Genomic DNA, 23293 nt, shown 5'->3' with positions numbered 1-23293 from the left:
CTTATGAGGTTACACAATGTCTTTGAAAATCTAAAACTGAAAGGTCACTGCATGTGATGGAAAACTTTGTGCTCCAGAGGACAGAGTGGGAACCAGAAGCCCCCCTCTCCCCCAGACTTCTCCCCCAGGATGGAGGCTTCCTGTCGGGCTCCTTTAAGCACAGACGACCCCCCCCCCTTTTCCTTCCGGTCCACGTTCTAACTCACAGGTGTGTTTATTTACCTGGCGGCCTGGTCCAGGGGGGGAAGCCTCGCGCGTTCGGCTCCGCTCCACAAGCTCAATAAGACTGGACTGTACCAATGTGAACCCGGGAGAGGGGTGGCCAGAAACAGAAGCGCGCTGCTTTCAATAAAATTCACACCAAGATTTAGTCTGATCCCACTTTGTAGCTCCCACAATTTGTTTAAAGCGTCACCTTTAATGTATTGGAATTCAAATAAACCCCCTTACTTGTGTTAAATGTGAGGAATTAAGTTCTCACCCCCCCCTAAAAACTCCATGGCTCCATCTTGCCATTTTGATTGACCGCTACATATTTTTTCCCTGTGTGCTGAATTTTCCTCCTGCTGGAGAAAGCAGAAAAAAAACACACACACACAAGACTGGGGGGGCACTGAGAGCAAGAAGGAAAATAAAGGAAGTGGAGGAAAAAAGTGAAATAACAGGAGATTAGCGGGAAGATTGGAGCGGCAGGTTGGAGAGAAAGAGTGAGAAGAAGAAGAAAATTGCGCGAGTGGACGACGAGACTTGCCATATTATTATTTTTTTAACAATTCACCTGATTTATTTTAGTTTTTTCTTTTTGCACGAAGATTCTTTTTGTTCCTCATCTGCGGAATTGAAAAAGGTGAGTTTGTTGTTGTTGTTTTCTCCCTCACATGCAAATGTTTTGTGTCAGAAAAGTCAAAGGGGCGGAGGTTTTGTCATTCAACAGTCGTGCAATAAGGCAATAAAAGGTGTTTTTTTGGAGCAATGCACGAGGATGCAAGGTGGGATTTATCGCTGCACGCGCCACAGCAGCCATACACACATTCCTGCATGGATTTCTACCTTAAATGAATGCTTGCATGCACAAAAAAGGAGATATTTTCCGTGCGTAAAGAGTGCGCTTGTGGCAGGGAGAGTGCGTGTTATTGACGCGCACATGTGGCATACCCAGCGGGTCTTTGTTGCTCTCCCCTCTTGCCTTCTCCTAGTCCCTTCCCCCCTTTCTCTCTCTCTCCATAATAACCGACCCCAAGCATGACAGCTCAATGGCATGGCTTCACATCCCCAGCAAACAGAATATAGGCCACTATTGACATTTTTATTTATTTATTTTTGCATTAATCCATTCGTCTCTCCTCTTTTGTTCCCAGCCAAGAAAAAAAAGCGCATCAGTGCTGTTTTCTTTGTGCAGTTCTTCCTGCAGCTACATGGGGAAATACTTTTTAAAAATTGTTTTAATGTCAGGTTGTGTTTTTTTCTGTAAGAGGCGGAGGGGGAGGGTGGATATTGGAGTGCTGGTGGTCGAGGAAGGGGGCTCTTTGCTCGCCGGAAGAGGGAATATAATATGTGTCAATGTCAAATGGAGGTGTGTCCCCTTGTATGTGAGTGTGTGTGCGTTCACTGGCCCCTCTGCTGGCTCGGATAAAAACATCTGAGAGAATAAAAGAATATGCAGCAGTGGAGAATTGACAAAAAAGGTGCGTTTCATTAGAGTCTCCCTTCATGGATCATGTTATAGTCGGAGCCCGGCGCGTAAAAGAAGAAATATTTTTACTTCAGTGTGTCGTGCCCCAAACCAAGGACACACGCACACACACACACACACACACACACTCGTCCTCACACAGGTTTTCACTGAGCTGCACGTACCCAAGCGCGCACGCACATTCAGTGAGTCATAGCGCATTTGGAGACTCGCGGCCTCGCTGCTCTGTGACTGAAGTGGAGCCCCTGCTGATAACGCGCAGACTGCAGCGTGCGCGCGCAGACGGGCTCTTGTGAGAGTAGACATTGTTCCAGAAATTGAGATGTACAAATGCAGGCTGCTTTGCACGAGCTGTCCCAAATTGCAGGGGCCGTGTGGAGATAAACGAACCACACGAACGCACTCAAACAGGAGTGCGTTTGTGTGATGGTTTGGAATCGCTGCTGGTGGGTGTGGTGTCACCAGCAGCCATGTCTTCATGAGGCTGTTATCTCAAATAATTAAGATGGAAAACTTGCCTTCTGGAAATAAGTGAATTTTAAGAAGAACTGGGGGGTTAAAGGGTCGCAGATTTCAATTGTGATTTAGAGAAATCCGCCTGTGACATTTCCTCCTGTGCCCCGTACAACACAGGTGCATGACATTTTGGCATTTTTGTGAGCGGGTGGTCTGTCTTACATTTTTCATGCCACATTAACAATGTCACATTTCAGCGCTCCAAGCAGCACAAACATCACATTCGCCTGTGGGGTGAAGAAGAAATCTCTGATATCATGAAACCTCATTATTCCTGCTGTTAATCAACATTTTGTAAATGATAAGCAAAAGTGTTGAGCACAGAGAGTTTGCATTTGCACTTTTGCAGATTGCAGACCTTTATAAATATATCAAGCTGTACTGAGCAGTCATTTATCACATTAAGATTTTAAACACAATCTGCTGGTCTAAACTACCCAGTAACATATGGAGCACTTTCATTTTTAAACCTTCTACAACACGTTTTCCTAGACGGCTTTCATTCTGTAGCTTCAGACAGACGTTACCATGACGGTACTTCCATGCATTTCTCCACATCTGTGTACTGGACTAAATACACGCAGCCATACTCTGTCTGCTGACTGAGTTAGAGGGAAGACGTGCTTATTGACCTCAAAGGATTTCTAGCCCTTTAATCTGTAGCAGCATCACAAAATGATAAAGCATGGGTTATTTATCAAGGTCACGAGGACAGATTGTTCTGCTGTGCATTTTTACCATTAACATGATTAGGAATCAGTCTTGTGTAACGCTGACACACCAGTGACGCCTCTTCTTCATATGGATTCTTGATGCAGTCTGCATTCAGGAAACACCAGAACTGCTTAATCGATAAAATTCATACTCTCTTAGCACGCTGTTGTTCTGAAACCATTATTCAATTAATATACTGACAAAATGAGCAGTGGCCTATAGATAATAAATGTGCTCTCTCTGAGCTGATGTACATTTGAAGGGAAGTGTTGGTGTCAGAATTTAGAAAAACACAAACTCCAACACAAAATCTAGTTGAATTGGTTTTGTTTATCAAATGCGGAGATGTTAATGATTAATCAGTTAATTGCTGTGACTATTTTTAATGAATTAAGAATATATTAACTGATAAGGCAGAAAGACTTGCAAATCGGAAAATCTGTTTTAGATTGGCTGTTATGTGGTCCCTTGGACTACTGGCGACTTTGTTGGGGAGCAGAGAGGATTATGGGAGTTTAGCTACTAATGGGGCACCATGAGAAAGTCTCCAGTGATGCTTAATGCCAGCTGGCATATTAGAGTGCTATACCACTTGACTTTTGAGTGGTAGTGTACATTAAGACATGGAGTGCTGTCCGCTGGGCTTATTTTGTGATACTGACTACTCGCTTCTTTACTGATGAGGCTGCTGGTTATTGGTTAAGAAAACTGTGCAAAATTCTAATCTATAAAATGGTGAATATTGGCTCTGACAGTCCCTACATGTAGGAATTTGGTGCTCTTCATTGCGCTCCTGTTGGTTACAGAAGTTTAAGCACACCAATGTGCCATTTGTTTCTGGCATACTCTCAATTCAAATGCAGTAAAATACCAGAAGTTGTTCCATGAGTTCAAGTACAACTTCAGGCTCAGCACAAGATCATAGCAGGTTGCAGCGATGACAATGTTGCTTTGAAAGATCGTTAATGTGTCACAGCGGCGGCTTGTTTAGTTTTTTTGGAGTGGTTTCGTACACATCTGTCAGGCTGAAAATAAACCCTTCTGCTGGAACAGTTGCTCTTTGGTCTGATGCTGCATCCCCGAGTGTTTGCGCTGAGGCCAGACTAATAATCCAAGGAGATAAAGTTGTTGACATCACTAAACTGTGGCGGACGGGGACAGTTTCCTCTGAGCGGACATACGCTTGTAAATCCACTGAGAGACTAAATGGAACTATGAGAAGAAGCATTCACTGAGGATTTGTTTTCCATATTGTACTTTGGATAAAAAGATGTTTGTGACTGTTGATGGTGTCCATGTTTGTTAGCCTCAGCAGCCATGTTGAATTGTCTCTGCACCACTGAATCTGTTGGTGGCTATTGACCAGCCTGACCTCATTACTAACTGTGCCATCATCGTACTCTGCCAGTGCTCATTTGGATTTTCAGTGACAGTCTGACCTTTTGATCTCCAGACAGGGTTGACCTAAACATCCATAGGGTTCCCAGCATGCATTGTGAAAAATGCTTAATGAAGTTTTGCTGTTGTTTTGACATGTTGCAGGCTTAGGAAATGTGTTACATGCTGAGATACAAAGTGAGAGCGGAACAAAAGTAAATAGAAAATGGCACCAGTGGATGATTAAAAATGGAAGAAGGGTTGTAACACTGAGCATTAAACAGTGCGATCGCAGACTTGCTCCATTTGCCAAAGCACAAATGCACTTGCACTTGACTCCGCTATCGGTGGAAACCTACTCGAGCATACTCAGACTGTCACCTTGCCTGTTTACTCTACCAATATTAACATTTACTCCCGCAGTGTTTGCCCATCCATCATTGTCGACTGCAGGGAATGATGATATGCTTGACCTGTTACAGTAGTTGTACAGAAGTGAAGTTCAAACCGTGGCTTATTTCTGACGTTGAATACTGGAGTGAGCGGATTCACATGTGGAAAATGCAGCCCATATCCACATCTGATGCCTCTAAAACCAATTCCATGATTTATTTTCCACGGGTTTTGACTAATTTAGTCATTTTTCTGACAGCAAAACTGATTATTATTTGAAAATATTGAACGATGAAGTTAATTTCCTGCCTTAAACTGAGCAGCGATAATAAACTGACCAAATATTCTGCATGTTTAACCTACACCGCTGCAGCTCTGAGGGCTCCTGCTATGAAGTAGCTGATAACAGTTTTGAAAGGTAGATGAATGTGGATATGCAGCCAAACTAGGCCAGTAAACAGCTATAATTGGACTCCAAGTATTGCTTCAGAGGTGGATTCAGGTCCCAGAATATCAGAAATGTGAATGCTGTTGTCATCTCGCTTTCTCGGAAATGCTATTTGTCTATGTTGAGGTGTTGACGACACCGAGTTGGTCTCCTGCCAGCCGGTGGGTGTTTGAGCTCCTGCTGTGATGCACTGCAAGTAGTGCTTTTCAGTGGAGCTGCGATACCGAGCGGGCTGAGTAAAAGGGAAGTATTGTTGTACAAAGTGGACTGTGTTGTGGTGTTTGATGGTGTTTCAGTGCTGATGCTGCTATGGAGATGATGTTCGTGTCTGTGGGTGTAATTGCCTCTTCTGAGTTTGAGATTTGTTTGTAGCTGAGTGGAAGGACCGCCTTCATTTATAGCAGAAGTGCTGAAAAGTGTTGCAGGGCTGATGGCCAGTTTAATCTCTTTACCACTGAAACAAAAACATCTAATTTTGAAATATATGAGAGGAAACTTATCAAAGTTGCACTAATCAATATATTTTTTTGTTAAAGTAACAATAGATTACCCTTCTGAAAGCCTGCTGGCAGGTTTGAAACATATCTTGTCTTTACAAAATCACACAATTTATCAGAGCCAGAAACTGTTATAACCAAAAGAATAATTAGAATTTAAACCTTCTAACCGTCCTTGAACTAATCATTTGTGCCATTCAGTCCAGAAATGTAACTAAATCTAAGCTTAAAATTGTGATATATCTAGCCTCCATTTAAAAATAAGCCAAAAATAAAGTGCTTGCTTTAATCAGATTCTGTTAAAAACAAAAAAATCTGCACTCCTTGTCGCATCCATGAAGTCATGACTGACTCGGGTGCGAGCAACAGTCACTTAACAACCAAGAAAAGCACTCAGAGCACGCAGTACTCCGCCAAGGCTGCTCAGTAGTTGTATGATTTTCGAAGGATCAGTCCTGATAAGTCCACAGTGGTAGCCTAGCTGCGCTAGACAACCCACGGCAACTAATTTAATTCTCTGCCAGGGTGGGTCTAGTTACCCTCCATAAGGCTCCTGGTTGGATGCTCCTAAAACTGGCCGGACGAATCACCATGAAGTGTAGAGTCAGAAGGCGGGCGTAACTAAGTGACGACAGAGGCGTGACGATTCTGACAGAAACAACCGGAAACAACTAGCCTAGCCACGCTAGACAACCCATGGCAACGAATTTAATTCTCTGCCAGGGTCGACAACAAAAACGACAACAGTCGTTGAGCTCCATTAGCACCGACTCTGAATAATCTTTCTGTTAACATGTCTGTAATATACTTGAGCTTCACCCATTGACTGTATAAATAAGGCTTCACCGAACTCCCGCATCCTCTGATTTCCGGCGCTCTAGGAGCCTATTTGTTGCGCTGATTGGTTATATACCTACCCAATTGCTGCAGAGTGATTTGATAGGCAACCTTTTAGCCCGCCTCCCTCCCTGTCGAGCGTGCCTAGACCCTTGTGTCTTCAGAGCATGGGTCTAGCGCGGCTAGGCTACCACAGTGGTGGATTTGTAGTAGGATCACAGTCATGTGATCATCAGCACGCAGCTGATGTAGTGTTCACTTGTCATAGTTACAGTGACGCTGTGCCGCTATCTTGCAATGAAACAGAAATCTTTAACAAATATGTGGATCCAGACTATAAGCTGCCAAAATCTAATCACTTGGTCCTTGTGTCATTTCTGACCTTCCCTGAAAGTTTCATCCAAATCCGTTAGTCTGTTTTTGAGTAATGTTGCGCACAGACAGACAGACAAACAGACAGACAAATTGCTGTTCCTTGGTGAAGTAAAAATCATTTAACTACAACAGACTGAACTGCAGGTTGTGTTTTTACAGTTTTTGAACATTGCAATATTTTTTTTTATTGTATTTCAACAATCTTTAATGGAATTTATTTTTCCTTTTTTGTCACTCATTTGTTAAGTCACAACCATGTCACTAATGGCTTCACATTTTCACCAAGAAGTGCCGAATTTTTAGATTTTTTTACAGAATCTGATTGGAGCAAAGGCTTTATTTGTGATGAAATATGAAGTGATACCCATAGAATGAATCAATATTGATGCAGAGCCCATTTCGAGGCTTTGACTTGATTAAGTTTCCTGGTACGGAACTCCTCGCCATGAATGTGTAGTTCAAGGACTGTTGGAAAGTTCATTCTCCCATTTTTTACAAATACTGATACGGAACTGATAAATGATGTATTTTGGTCTTATTTCATGGCTTTCATTTAGGACTTAAGAGAATTATAAACGTCTATTAATTGTACGATGATGCTCTAAATTCTATGTAAATTGTGATTTGTAGTAGCCTAGCCATGCTACACCCATGTTTCTGACGGCACAAGGGTCTAGGGAAGCTCGACAGGGAGGGAGGCGGACTAAAAGGTTGTCTATCAAATCACTCTGCAGCAATTGGGTAGGTATACAACCAATCAACGCAACGAATAGGCTGATGTAGTTCCTAGAGCACCCGCGGATTGTGGCTAAGTCCCATTAGCTTCCCAACCAGCGAAGCCGCGGAGCCAACTGGTATATTAAGGATTTGCCATATCCCGTCGGCATAAGTCCAAATACGTCTTTCTTCTCAATGAAACACTTAAGTGCCGTCCTTTGTTTATCTTTCAAGTTGAATTTTTGCTTCAAATCTTTAAGGGCTGTGGCCAAAGCCGAGTCGAAAGATAACTGTTTATTGTGCGCCGGTTGTTTCTGTCAGAATCGTCACGCCTCTGTCGTCACTTAGTTATGCCCGCCTTCTGACTCTACACTTCATGGTGATTGGTCCGGCCAGTTTTAGGAGAATCCAGCCTCGAGCCTTATGGAGGGTAACTAGACCCACCCTGGCAGAGAATTAAATTAGTTGCCGTGGGTTGTCTAGCGCGGCTAGGCTAGATTTGTAGTACAAACCCTGATCTAGATATAATAAAATGTGTTAATGTATCGTGTATATGAAAGTAAAAACCCCCTTTGGTCTTTTACTTACACGCTCCAGTTGCATCCTGTATGGTCCACCTGAGTGCAGCTACTGTAGCTAATACTGTCTAGTGTTGCACTTCTGCCTGTTGGCAGCAACAGAAACATTGATTTTTCTCTGTTGACAGTAGATCCAGCTCAGTGTGTTAAAGCCCGGCCAACACGGCACGAGAGACCGTTAAAAGTGTAAAAACAAACATTGAAATTTGAGCTCACGGGCTACTAAAAATGAATTGTTTGGACAGCAACCAAAGCCGCTGAACATGTTTTCCTACTCAGACCTGCAGTTTTGGCCGTGCAAAGTCATTTTAGTCAGTTTTGCGTGCAGTCTTTTACCAGGGCGTGTCGTAGCATCTTGGGCAGCAGCAGATAAGCAAAATCACTTAAACGGAGATGACTTCCAAGAGGTTTTTGTCACTACAACCTCATAAATTAGTTTTCATAGCCCCGAAAATAGCATTCTTCTCCAGGTTAATTCCTTGACGCTGTGAAATATATTGTCAGTTTAAATATTAAAAACGCTCGGGGATGTAAAAGCTCTTCTGTGTTCAGATATTGCCTGGACAACTGAAGATAGGCCACTTACTTTGATATGACTACTTCTACTTCTGTTTGACAGCACTGCACTCTCATACGGGTTTTTGTAAAATGAGCTCAGTTGTGTTTTTACTGTCTGTACAGTGAAGAGAAGCACATTAGCTGATGACTGAGACAGCGTGGAACTACGCTCGCTGCGTAGGTGTTTGAAATCAGTCTAGTCGGAAGAAATTCTGACCATGCGAGGAACCTTTTCCGCGTGTTCCTCATCTGAATTGTTGTCAGATATGGGCAGTGGTAGTGTCTTGGATGTATTAGCTGGTGTAAAAATATGGATTTTTCCTTTTTATATTCTGCATGGGCGTATGTGAGCGTAACAGTCTCAGCATCTGGGTCAGAGCGTATGGATTTCATACTGTGTAGGTGTATGAGATTACAGCGGTCTCCATATGTAAGCATCTAGGCCAGCGTGTGTGTGTGTGTGTGTGTGTTTGTGTGTTCATGGGGGAGCAGCTCAGTCCTTTGCCTGATGGCTAGAGGCCAGATAGAGATAGGCCGGGCAGCACAATGCCCTGTCTGTTCCCACGAGTCCAAACAGGCCTCCACAACACCCTATTTATAGATAAATGCTCTGTCCAAACTTCATTCATATTTCTCAGGTTGGAGCGCTGTGCACATCTTTCTCACATCTTTCTTTTTCTAACTGAACTGTGTGGTGCAGTTTGTGCACTGTGACCTAAATGTGTTCAAATGTACATCCAGTCTGGTGCCGTCAGAGGCGGCGCTTCACAATATATGTGTGTGTATGCGTGTGTGTTACATAATCAGGAGAGTTTGTCAATAGATCCACAGGCAGAGAACGAGCAGAGCGGGGCAGAAAGTGAACGGCACAACCATATAAGCGGGGGTAATTCCGCTCCCTGCAGCCACGTACGCCTCATGTGAGGTGTTTTTGTGTTGAGTAAATTGTCTGCAGTTGTGTTGCAAATCTCCTAGCAACGGAAGATGGAGCCGTGATGGAGGTCGAGGTATAGCTGTAGGACAGGAGTGGACAGGTATGTAATGTAATAACAGAAAGACAGCTGCCTGAAACAGATGGTCGTGGTAGCGGTGTAACTCTGTTTAGCATTCATTGTCTGTCAGTCATCAACCATGTAATGTTTGAATCACACATAATGCTGGACGATACTCTGAGTGAATCACATTAACAACTAGAAAAGCACTCGGAGAGCGCAGACCTCCGCCAGGCCATCTCTCAATTGTACAGATGACCAATCATCATCGGAGTTTGTCTGTTTGTCTGTTAACAGCATAACTCAAGAAGTCATGGATGAATTTTCACCAAATTTTTACAGAATGTCCGGAAGAACAAAAGTAACAATCGATTAGATTTTGGAGGTGATCCGGATCACCGTCTGGATCCAGGATTTTTTTGAAGGACTCTGTACAATTGAGAGATGGCCGCCAAACAAACTCCGATGATTACATAACCTCCTGGCGGAGGTAACAATGTGAATTTCTCACAACCTGCATGTAAAAAACACACATGTATGTATGTATCTATGTATGTATGTTTTGTATACTTGGAAAATGGGACAGTGTGTATTAATGAACACTGACATGTAAATAGGAGTGATTATAGCCATACGGCCATCTCGAGTCCCATTCGCAGGTTAGAAATAATAATAAAATAACACGGACAAATGTAAGCCGATCGTCACATGACTCCACCACATTCCTTGGTGGAGTAACCAGAAGATGTACAAAGCACAACAAGGTGAAGGTGCTGCACAGTGGGGAGGTTAAGGTTCCACCTGGATGGTCTGGATGAGATATCACCAGATGTGACCCCACACAATTCCATAACTTTATCAGCCCTCTGAAGTTCATTGCTTAAGTGGTGGAGGTGGAGACACAGGACTGGGGGTGTCTTTAGACTATGAAGCCCGTCTCACAAGGGCAACTAGTGGCCGAGACATCCACTCAGGAAGGTCTGTGGGCATGGATGGGCGTGAATATAGACCCAGGTGCCTGCAGACTAGCGCACCTTAGAAGACCTGCACAGCAGTTAGAGCAGAATGATGGAGAGTAAAGGGACTCCATCTTCAAGGTGTGACAGGCTAGTATTGAACCAGACTCTTAGAGTTTGTTTGTGGAACTTTGCTTTTTTTGTGATGTGCTTTCATGGCAGTTTGCATTTGATGTATTTACGTGTAAACTATCAATCAGTTTTCTTAATGCTGTTGGTGAAGTGTCTATCGCCTGTACAGTAGACTATTGTTTTATTGGCCAGGTCTGTGATCAAATACCCACTGAGTTTAACATCTGATCCAGAAATCCGAATATTCAGATCTTAAAATATATATTTGGATACCACCATCACGATCGAATATTCGGGTCCAGCCCTATTAAGACATGTTCAGCTTTTTGAAAAGTATAGACAGTCGTAATTGTCCTAATCAAGATGAGTGGAGCTCAGAATGCAGTCAGTTTAATGACTTCCTTTGTCTGGTGTTGGATCTTCATGAACTTCCTGTCACCACTATTAGAAAGTATCACTAACAATACTAAAACAAAGCTACCATACTACTTAACTTAAGGGAGACAGTTACTGATTTCTGCAGCCGTCAGTCTCAGCTGACAGAAAGCAACAATCGCTGCAATTTGACACCTGCTGTAATAATAGCACATGATTACTCTATTTCTATCTGCTGTAAGCTCTGTTACAAGCTGACACTGTGATTAGGGAGGAGGAGATATTTAGTGTACGTTTAGCCTTTGGGTCTGGACGTCCAATCTATTATTCATTTCTACATATTAAATTAATCTGCATAATCAACCACAAACATGGTAATCCTCCTCATTAAATGTTCACATCTGGGTTCATGGCGCTGACTGACATCGTGTTGGTCGGGTTTCTGCACGGCATTAGCGATACTGGAGTAGCTGCTCTAATGATGATTTCATGAAGCACCACAGCAACTCCCCCCGCATAATAGCATCAGCTATTCTAGCAGCAGAGGAGCTGTAAACGGAGGATATTAAGATGGACCAGTGGTGACGCAGTAGCAGGCAGCCATCTTTGTGTGATTCATTTAATGCATCTCATCAGGGTGACTTGTATGGTAGATAATGCCTTTAGCAGCTATGTGACCACCGTAGGCTAAATGTGATAGAGAAGGAAAGCAATACGAAATGGTCAAAAGTATGTGGACACCCCTTCCTATATTCTGTTTGCCCCCTCCAAACCCCAAAACCTGTTACGTTTAAATAAAATAGCCAAAATCAGACAATTTTCTGAAGTTGGAACCTGTAGAAGCAGAAAGAATCTCTGATTTTAAATTCTCCAACAGTCCTTGAACTAGTCATCTGTGGCGTGTCGTTCCATTGGGAAAAATGATGAAAATCTAAGCTTAAAATCACAATAACTTGTACCAAAAATGAACTTCCAATTGCCACTTTCTGTAAAAAACTAAAAGTTCCATGCTCCTTGGCTCAACCAATGAACCACTCAGCTGCAATCAACAGTTACAAAAATTCTGGGATTATTTGACCAAACTGGGCTGAACTGCAGGCTGTGTAGTATGTAGAACCACCATTTTCCAGTGTTAGAAATATCTGTGGGCTTGTTGGAAAATATTGTATGTGGTGATTCCAAGAGCTGTATTTTTTTGTAAAAAATAATCAAAGAAATTCAAGTTTCGCTTTTTGTTTTTTTGTGATTCAGGGCATTATATCTGTAATATACTTCACAAAATACTTTTTTTTTAGTTATCTCCACTTCTTTCTGTGGTTGCTTGGCTTTGTATTGCACTCAAAAATGAGCCCGCAGTGAGTAAAAATGTGGCAGGAGCAAGAAAACGACCAGAGATGGCATGATTTTCAGTTTCTGTTTTTTTCCAGTTTGCCATCTTAATTGTAACTGAGGAAACAGTATGTGCCTCCCACTTGGAAGCAGAAATTTACTGGGATTTTTAATTACCCTAGATGATAATCGCACTCTAAAGCTGATGTTGCTCACTGACTATTCCTCTTCAATGGATATGCCCAACCTCGATTGCACGGCTGCTGCTGTGTTTATAATAAAGGAGGCAGCAGGGGCCACTGCTCGCTGTGTGAAAGCACCTTAACTGTTAGCCAGACCTTAATTCAACTGCATTAATGCTCTTGTGGCTGCAAAGGAGCAAATGTCTGCAGTCAGGCTCCAAAACCTTATGGAGATCCCTCAAAGCAGATTAGATGTAGCTAAAGCAGCATACACACGTGGACAAAATTGTTGGTACCCCTCAGTTAAAGAAGGAAAAACCCACAATTCTCACTGAAATCACTTGAAACTCACAAAAGTAACAATAAATAAAAATTTATTGAAAATTAAATAATCAAAAACAGCCATCACTTTTGAATTGTTGATTAACATAATTATTTAAAAAAACAAACTAATGAAATAGGCCTGGACAAAAATGATGGTACCTCTATAAAAGATTGAAAACTATTTGACCAGAGTGACATGATTAACTCAGGTGTGTCATTTAATTGACATCACAGGTGTTTCCAAACTCATAATCAGTCAATCTGCCTATTTAAAGGGAGACAAGTAGTCACCCTGCTGTTTGGTGAAAAGGTGTGTACCACACTGAACATGGACAACAGAAAGCGAAGGAGAGAATTGTCCCAGGACATCCGAAAAAAAATTATAGACAAACATCTTAAAGGTAAAGGCTATAAGACCATCTCTAAACAGCTTGAAGTTCCTGTGACAACAGTGGCTCATATTATTCAGAAGCTCAAGACCCACGGGACAGTAGCCAACCTCCCTGGACGTGGCCGCAAGAGGAAAATTGATGACAAATTGAAGAGACGGATCGTTCGAATTGTATCGAAAGAGCCCAGAGCAACCTCCAAAGAAATTAAAGGTGAACTCCAAGGCCAAGGTACATCAGTGTCAGATCGCACCATTCGTCGTTGTTTGAGCCAAAGTGGACTTCATGGGAGACGACCAAGGAGGACACCACTGCTGAAAAAAACTCATAAAAAAGCGAGACTGGAATTTGCAAAAATGCATGTTGACAAGCCACAAAGCTTCTGGGAGAATGTCCTTTGGACAGATGAGACCAAACTGGAGCTTTTTGGTAAGGCACATCAACTCTATGTTCATAGACTCAAAAACCAAGCATACGAAGAAAAGAACACTGTCCCTACGGTGAAACATGGAGGAGGCTCAGTAATGTTTTGGGGCTGCTTTGCTGCATCTGGCACAGGGTGTCTTGAAAGTGTGTAAGGTACGATGAAATCTGAAGACTATCAAGGCATTCTGGAGAGAAATGTGCTGCCTAGTGTCAGAAAGCTTGGTCTCAGTCGCAGGTCATAGGCCTTCCAACAGGACAACGATCCAAAACACACAGCCAAAAACACCCAAGAATGGCTGAGAGAAAAGCGTTGGACTATTCTAAAGTGGCCTTCTATGAGCCCAGATCTGAATCCCATTGAACATATGTGGAAGGAGCTGAAACATGCCATTTGGAGAAAACACCCATCAAACCTGAGACAACTGGAGCTGTTTGCTCATGAGGAGTGGGCCGAAATACCTGTTGACAGCTGCAGAACGCTCATTGACAAATACAGAAATCGTTTAATTGCAGTGATTGCCTCAAAAGGTTGTGCAACAAAATATTAAGTTATGGGTACCATCATTTTTGTCCAGCCCTATTTCATTAGTTTGTTTTTTTTAAATAATTATGTTAATCAACAATTCAAAAGTGATGGCTGATTTTGATTATTTAATTTTCAATAAATTTTATTTATTGTTACTTTTGTGAGTTTCAAGTGATTTCAGTGAGAATTGTGGGTTTTTCCTTCTTTAACTGAGGGGTACCAACAATTTTGTCCACGTGTGTATTAAGCTTTGTGCTTTTGAAATGAGATGAGTGAAGTTGGAGGGAAATGGAATAATGTCCAATTTATACACTGGACAAATGAAACAGAATGAAATAATAGGCAAGCATCAAAATGGAGTAAAAAATACCTTTGGACAATGATCAGTTTACTGTATTTTGGCTTTTTTTGACAATAATTTACAAAACAACACTCTTACTATGTACTAAAATGATGGGGTTCACTCTTAGTTTACATTTTTTATTATAGTTATTTGCCATTACTTTGTAGAAGCCAGTTTTTATATACAGATGGAGAATATATCCCCTTTGCGCCCCACAATCCATTCTGTTTTTCAACAGTGTAAGCTGATCCGTTCCAACCCCACAGTGTTTGGAATAGCATCCCCAACTTCCAGGCATGATATCCCAATTTTCCTATCTGGAATTCTGAATGGATGGCTGGTTTTATTAATTTGGAAATTAAGAGAAAGAAAGACCTCACTGGCTCTAAAGGCAGCCAAAAAAGGTGCTGCAACTGGTCAATGTTCACACCCATTCCCACATTCCTGCCCCCCATTGGTTACCTTGTCTCGACCAGTTGTATCCTCTTCTACCTCCTTTTCTTCCTCATAATTCTCTTCCTTATTATTGTTCATACCATTTTGTTATCTCCCTCCTTTTATAGAGTCTTTTTCTGTAAGTTCTTGTTAAAAAGAGCTCAAATTGACCATGATTCAGTGTTGAAAACCAATAGAAGAGAAAAGCTCCCAATGTGGGTGAATACTTCATATACTCACTGTATGTCACAGGGAGTTTCTTGGGTAAATGCAGCTACTAAAGTAGGTGTAGACTCGCTCGATAAGGTTCTAAATATACAGACAGTATATAAAATCAGTAGAAATAGCACTCTTACATGTGTAAGTCATCAATGTATTATTAAAGCTGAGTGCTTTGGGAGCTGCTGCCAGAAGAAGAGCTCTTCCATGTTTGGCTGCAGCAAAAATTCTGCATCACTGTCTATTTATCTCTATCAGCTCTTAACCAGTGGCTCCTACATATCAATTTACCCCAGCTTGAAGGTCAAATAATGTGTGTGTGTGTGTGCACGTCTGATTGCATGGGACTCTGTGATGATGTCTGTTCCCAATCGAAACAATTGATTCACCCGTCTAAATCCCTTTCGAGTCTTTTTTTGTTTGTTTTAAATAGCTGAACAAACATTCACATATCTGACCTGAACAAGATGAACCACTGTCTGCTGTACAGTCACATCATTATTCAAGCTAATTGCTGGTCCTCTTCATGCCCCACTCTGATGCATTCTCACAGCTATTGAGCGGGCAAACTAAAAGCCTATCAGCCGGCTGCCATTAGGCGCTTGGGGGGTGAACAAAGCTGAATGAGAGAGAATATGAATTTCATAGACAGAACACAAAAGAAGAAGCACGTACTTGTTCAAGCAATTTGTTCTCCTGTTCAGTGTGATGGACGTCTGGAAATTCATGTTTGTGCTCGCCATTGAATTAACAAAGAAATTAATACCGTTATTGATTATTATTTATTTCACTAGCTTTGATTAGTTGACAGCATTTTTCCTGTCTTGATCTATTAATTGCTGAAGTAAAAGGTGACATCTTTGAATACAACAAAAAACATGAAAATTTACAAATCCAGGCTGGAGACCATAGTTTTCTGCTGGAAACGGGTGGAGTGCTCATGTCTAGGTTGGGGGAAGTTGCTGCCCCGAGTGAAGGACTTTAAGTATCTCAGGATCTTGTTCGCGAGTGATGTAAGATGGATAGACGGACTGGTCGACAGTATTGCAGGTATTGTACTGACCTGTTGTGGTGAAGCAGCTGAACTGAAAGGCAAAGCTCTCGATTTACTAGTTGATCTGGATTCTGAGCCTCACCTATGATCAGGAGCTTCGGCTAATGACCGAAAGAATGGGGTTGCGGATACAAGCGGCCAACATGAGTTTCCTCCATATGTTAGCTGGGTTCAGCCTTAGAGATGAGATTTTCTGGTTTTCCGGCCGCGTCCTGTAAATCACTGCAAATATTACATATCTCATCTGGCCTAGGAGAGCCTCAGGATCCCCCAGGGCGAAATAGAAAAGGTTGATGGGGAGTTGGACGTCTGGAATACCATGACCCATCCCATATATGTGGAAGAACAGGGATGGATGGAACTGAAATTTGTAATATGACACAAATGGTCCTCTATGGCACATCATTGATTGCCTTTAGCCTAAGATGTATATTTTTCCCTTTTTCAGCAAGCCCAAATATTCGGATACCAAAATTAATATCCAGATACCGCCATACGAATATTCGGATATTCGTGATATTCGGGTACAGCCCTAGTTTCTGTTTCCTTTTTCAATGCTTTTTTTCTTGGGGGGACTTTGTATAGTGGCGGTGGAAAGACAAAGGGACTGTATTGCAAGAGAGCAGGGGAATGGCATGAAGCAAATGGTCTGCAACTGGTCTCTAACCAGAAAATGCTGCTCAGGCCACTTGTGTCCATGTGGCATGAACCCCAACTGCTCTACTACTGCAGCACCCAGTGTGCCATTAACAGTTTAAGCCATCTCTGGCTGAGCTACATTCAACATTTAGGAGGAATAATTGTGTGGTTAGGTTTGTGTTCCCATTAGGAAATGTGAGACAACAAGCCAGGCTAAGTGTTTACCACTTAGAAACTTGATGAAGCCCCACTAGACATTAGTTCTTGGAATCTTAACACCAGCTGAGTCATTAACCATTCCCACATACTCAGTTGTTGGTTTGTTCCACGACACAGAAAGTTTTAGCTATATTGCAAATTGATGGATGGCTCTCTGTCATGGGTCTAATTGCAGGAAAAGCAAACGAGTAGCAACGAGTAACCTCAGTGCTCCATCCATTAGCCCAAGATTTCAAATCTTAAAACAGACTGATGTAGGGAATCACGGAGAAACTCAAATTTGTTGTTTGTGAGTGGCTGTTGAAACTCAAGTATATTTAGCGCCTGCACCCACTTAGATATTGAATCTAATTAGCAGTTCTGAGATTGAACAAACCCATATATAAATACATGTAGGTGCTTCACCCACCTCGTCGAATGCTTCAACACCACCTCCAAATTGCAGAGGAGCTGAAACAGTTGAAAACACCAGACTTTTTTGTTACTTTTTTGTGTTCCAATGAAAGAAATGTGAAATCCAAGCACAGATGAAAAAGTGTTTTACAATATTTTAGTGTTTCAGTTGTGCTGACTTTAATATTTCACAGCAAGTAATCCTTCTCTGAAGCTAAGTATATTAAAGTGACTGTTGATGCTACGCTAAGTTAACTATCGGGTGAAGAAAAAAGAAAGAAGAAGAAGAAACTGTTGCACTGTAATCCTTTACAACCTGCTGATACATTGCATACAGGATTTTTTTGAAAATATGTGTAAATAAGTGTAAAAAAGGAATATATGTACATTACAGGAAGATGCATTGATTACAGTTACATTTATGGCAAAAATGAAACTTATTTCAGTTTAATTTCAGGGATTTTTGCAATAGATGTGTAATATAAGTAGTTGGAAAATGGCTTCAGCTCACAATGTCATATCCGTACTTTCACAGCGATCTTTCTCAGGCCTTAATGGATCATTTGCTGTGAATGACCTTTGTCGAGTGTTCATTCACCTCCTTCTAGAGACTGGATGTCTGAGTGGAGGTGAGGTCATGATGGAGGGAATAAAAGGTGGCCTGACAATGAAAAGAAGAGCCGAGCTGAGCTGTTGAGCGATGGACGACGGAGAATTTGAGGAGACAAGAGGCCAAAGTGATGTGCTGAGAGACAGAGAGAGAGAAAACAGGATTTTCTAAGGCCTTGGCTCGACGACGAGATGAGGGCAGCTTTGGCTCCTCTCTGGGTCTCCATGGTGGCTGCTGTTGTGCTTTCCTTTCTCTCCAGACGTTTGTCGCTCATTTTTCTCGCGCCGCGTTTTGTCCGGCAGACCTAGCAACAGGCCCCCCGCGAAAAGCCCAAACGGTTAACCTGACTGTAGGCGAGTGTTTAGAAATGTCCACAAGCAGCCGTGAAGGAGAGCTGCTATGTGTTTCATGAGATGCTGCTCACTCGCAGATTGTTTCTTGCATCAAAGCACAGAATGAATTCTCTGCTGATGCTTTAACAAGTTAATACTCGGAGAAACTTTTGTTCTTTCTTTCACTGAAGCCTCTGGCAGTCACATAGAGCCTGAGGGGCGATATTTCATTTTCATCTCATTTTCAGGTGCAATATTTCATAATCCTGTGTGATATTACTTATTACGTCAGTATAATTGCCAGCATTACTTTGTACTGTGCTTTTGCAGCCTTATTTGATTTCAGAATAGCTTTGTACTTGTATCCTTTTGCTTTTCCACTTTTTCAGAAAGTGCATTTCTTATCTTAACTTATCTTATACATGTTGATCTGTTCTCTATGTCTTACGAGGATTTCCATGTAAAAATCCAGTCCGTATAATAAAAAAAACAGCAGTATTCACTAAATTCTTCTATTATTTTGCTTTACTTTCATGTTTGAAGATAAGTTTATCCAAAGGAATTTCGGTTTATGGTGACAACAAGACTCAGGAAAGTCATTATGTCTCTCACTTAGACCTTCATCGCTTTTCCGACACACTTTTTTCTGGGCTGGCTGTTTGTTGTCGTTCCTAGTTGCTAATATCTCCTGGCTGTATAGTTTTATATTGCACAGGTACAGTGGTGTTTTAGCAGAAATGCAGTGAAAACTAGGACTTTCTGTTGCATCTTTCCATGTGTTTACGATCTGTGTACGACTGTGGTGAACTGTAAAGAAGACAATTTGACTCCAGCAGACAGAGCTGCACATCACTGTTCACTCTGTACACATAAAGCTGCCATAGCAGAACCCAGGTGTGACAGCAGTGAAGTACTGCAGACTAACAGGATTTATTTCAGGACAGGGAACAGATTCAGTCCTAAGAGTGTTTATGTCCTCAACACCTGGGTCTCTTAACTGGGTTTGTATATATATATATATGTGTGTGTGTGTGTGTGTGTGTGTGTGTGTGTGTCAGCAGGATGATAAAGTTGTGTGTCTGCATGCTCACACATTTCATTATTGTCAAGTGGAATTGAAAAATCTCCTGTGATTTTAGTTTTTTAATTGCAACAAAGCAGAAACAAACAAACCAAAAAGCGCCCTAACTTTAAACCATGTTACTATTTTCCAGTGTACCAAAGGACAACTGCAGTTTGTGTTTTTTGGGCAACTTCTGACCATCTATCACAGCCTCTGTTTTCACTAATGACCACCATATCTACCTGTGTTGTTACTGTAGTGCAACACTTAAAAATACCAAAACAATAAGCTGATGCTACAACACTTATACTGGAGGAAACTGTGGAACTGGATGATAATTCTGAGTGGGTTCATCACTACAAGTGGTCTGTTTTACATGAGAATAGTGATGTTATCTTTTGCTAATTTGAAAATATTTCTTCAACTTTTCACTTCACTGTTTTGTTGCACTTTATATTTGAGCTACAATTAGCTCTAAATGAAAAATTTGTGATCAACTTATTTGTAAGTAATAATGAAAAGGAAAAACAAATGACAAAAACAATCCTATATATTAGTCCAAATATGATTTACCATATCAGTGCTATACCGGCTTCAAACAAGCATTTATCTTTTGAACATACATTCTTAACTAATCTACGAGGAGTGATCAGTGTATAAAAAACTATAATGTTCCCATTGAACTCTGAATTAAATTAGCTGCCATTCCCTTTGAAGTAGTCTTGTGCTGCTGTGGTGTACTGCTCCTAGTGCTCCTGCAACGCTTCTATAACGCTCCTTTGAATTCCTCTTAAGTAAACATGTCAAGTTCCATGTGTGGTGATGAATCTCCTGTGTTAAAACAGCAACCCTTGAACTTCTATTTCATTTTGGGGGAAGGGGAAGAAGTCAGGGAGCCAAATCTAGCAAGCAGAACGGGTGGGGGTTGCTAGTTTTGCAATGTAGCCAAAAAACGCGGTGATGACGCTTTCTAGCGTCCCGAGATTTGGATACAGACCACAACAAATAGCGATCGCCAAGTAATGTGAAGGTTTTCGTTCACTTCTCATCTCTCGTATGTTGTGGGACACTCGTTGAGACGATCCGAGCCGGTCAGTGTGGGAAAAAAAGCACGTTAGGGCGGACTTTGATGCGGGGGGCAAGTTGCCCATACTTTTTGCTAGCTCAGCTGCCTGCCTGGCTAAATACTATGTCGAAAATTCATTTCTCCATCATTCACATGGATGAAATGACATATGAAAACAGACCCCAGGTTGAAAAAAAACGAAGTTCTGCTTTAAGTTTGACCATAGCGTAGTTATGTCATCTTGACACAAAACCAGTGTGCATAGAAGAACTCAGACTGGTTTGGCCATGCTGGGTCACATTATGACACAAGATGTGACATTTACAATCCACAATCTGTAGAACATGAAGCCTCAAAGTTTTTTTTTTTAAATTTTAAAATGTCATGGACTTTGAAGATGTTTGAAAAGACAAGAAGGAATTAAGTACAAAGGCCTTTACCTGTTCATGTTTGACCTCAAATATTTTACTACCCTTCACCCTCTTACACCCTCGATAGCAACGCCTTCCCGTGTTGAAGCTGCCGCGCTTGTCCTCCAAATGCCACAGGTTTAACCTTTCAACATTTCAGCCTTAAGCCTACATTCTCATTATAGGTGACCTCAATGCTCAGTGCCCTACTTTAGACCACTGTTTGTGTGTCTGGGTTGTCTGTTTCCAAGTGTCTGGCTGCCCCTCTTTGTTCAGAGCTGCAAACACTGCTGGCAGCTGAGCGAGACCAAATGAAAGAAAGAAGCCGGCTCACTGAAATGTTTGCCCATTCCTCCTCTTCGCTTGCTGTTGGGTGGCAAAAATGACACAGGGCGAGACAGAAAGAGGGCGGCAGAAATGAAACAAAGACCTGCAATGACTCGGAGAACGAAGAGCGATGACTGGCAGAAATCGAGAGGGAGACGAATGAAAAGTCAGCAGCGTGAAAAAAGATGGATGGAGAGAGATGAGGAAGAGTGCAGAGCTGCGAGAAAGTGAGAGGAAGAGATTAAAATGAAAAGGAAGAGGGCAGATGGAGGGAGAGCTTTTCTTTTTCGACAGCGACTTCTTCTATCGGCTCTGCAAACAACAATCTAGCAGCTGATGACTGACTGAGGAAAATTTCAAAGTAATTTGAAGTGCTTTTATTTCTGTCTGAGAGGAGGATTTTCTTGCTATTTTCCACTCGAAACGGTTTTTTTTACTGTACAACAGAAAAGTGGAACAAATGGCTTCTCCTGATTACTTTGCTGGCTGCTGAGTATGCTGGCAGAAACTATTGGTGTTGGGTGACCTCTTCCTCATTGTGGTTTGTTCAGATTTTCCTTTAGACAAGACATTTGGAGGACTGCACAATGTTGGAAAGAACTGACATTGTGATATTTAGTTTTTCAAAATGAGTTAGCCATGTTGCCACGTGTAGTGGCGACAATTGCAAGACACTGCCGACGTATTTTTGGACATCCGAAACAATTACTTGTAACGACTAGGGTTGCATGATTCTGGTTGCTGTGATAATCGTGGTTATTCTGATCGTGACTAATTTCTTTTACAGGCAAAATATTTTTATTGCACTTTCAGTTTTAAAGAAAGTGCTCCCATTCTGTGCTTCATTCTTGCTACTGTACAAACATTTGCATCAAAATGTCACCTAAAATAAATTTCATCTGCAGACACTATAATTTACTGATTTTCCCTAAATACCTCACATGCAGGCTACAGTAGAAGCTAGCTAGGCGGTCGTGCTCAGAGACGCCTCTAGTCTCCACTCAGTTATTGCTGGCAGCAACTCAAATGGCCGTGTGACCAACAGTTACTTTTAAGAGTGAAATAGGAATAGCTCTGACTCAGATTTACTGGCGCTAAAACTTTTTCTCAAATTTTCCAATAAGTGAACGATTTCAGATGTCATGATCACAGTCAATATGCTCATTTAAGTGTGGGAAGCCAAAAGCAGGACGGTAATTATTATTCAGATAGTTTTGCAGCCCTCCAGATAACATTGTGTTTGGTTTCTTTGCATCTAAATGTACCTTTTTAATGTCTCTTCCCTGTTCCTAAGCTCATTTTGCTCTACACATGCAGAGCCTTTATGCTAACCAACTTAGCATGTTTGAAAGAAAGCTCTAAAATAAAGCAAAAATACATCTGTATATTCAAGAACCTACAAGCAATTTATGAATATGCTTGTACTCAAACCGCCTTAGTCGCTGCTTTTTCATGGATGCTACAATTTACTGATATTTTCTAAATGCTTTGCATGCAGGCTACAGTAGAAGCTTTCTTGGTGACGGTGCATAGAGAAGCCTCTAGTCTCCACTCAGTTACAGCAGCTCAGACAAATGTGTGACAAAAATTACTCTCAAAAGAGTGGAATAAGGCATGAGTTAAAAAAAAAAAACACCCATGTGTACCCAAGAAGTCTTAAATTGAGGTGAATTATCTTACATCTGTCAACAGAGAAGCCTCTAGTCTCCACTCATTTACTGCAGCACAGCAGTGCAGACAAGTGTTTGACTGAAAATGGCATTAAAATGAGTGAGGTGAAAGTACAATTAAACAAAACAACTCTGTATATCTAAGAACCCTTATATTGCGTTAAATTATCTTACATCAG

General features: G+C 41.6%; 1 protein-coding gene across 4 annotated transcripts in view; it reads left to right on the top strand.

The window, feature by feature from the left end:
* The first annotated feature begins 532 nt into the window (after positions 1-532).
* Positions 533-23293, top strand: part of ndrg2 (NDRG family member 2) — a 47474-nt gene continuing 24713 nt past the window's right edge. Inside the window, exon 1 of one of the 4 annotated variants that reach the window (XM_022214981.2) lies at positions 533-847. Coding sequence is in view for 1 of the 4 variants with exons in the window: in XM_051944049.1 (XP_051800009.1) it covers positions 983-989 (7 nt within the window). In the remaining 3 variants the exon portion in view is untranslated. Of the gene's footprint in view, positions 848-966; positions 990-9576; positions 9738-21515; positions 21806-23293 lie in introns of those variants that run through there. The other 3 variants (XM_051944049.1, XM_022214983.2, XM_022214982.2) reach the window with 3 other exon arrangements.

This window comes from Acanthochromis polyacanthus, chromosome 23 (genome assembly GCF_021347895.1).
Source record: "Acanthochromis polyacanthus isolate Apoly-LR-REF ecotype Palm Island chromosome 23, KAUST_Apoly_ChrSc, whole genome shotgun sequence".
NCBI classification, from domain to species: domain Eukaryota; kingdom Metazoa; phylum Chordata; class Actinopteri; family Pomacentridae; genus Acanthochromis; species Acanthochromis polyacanthus.
The sequence above is the reverse complement of the archived record's forward strand: the minus strand, read 5'-3'. Positions and strand labels throughout refer to the sequence as shown.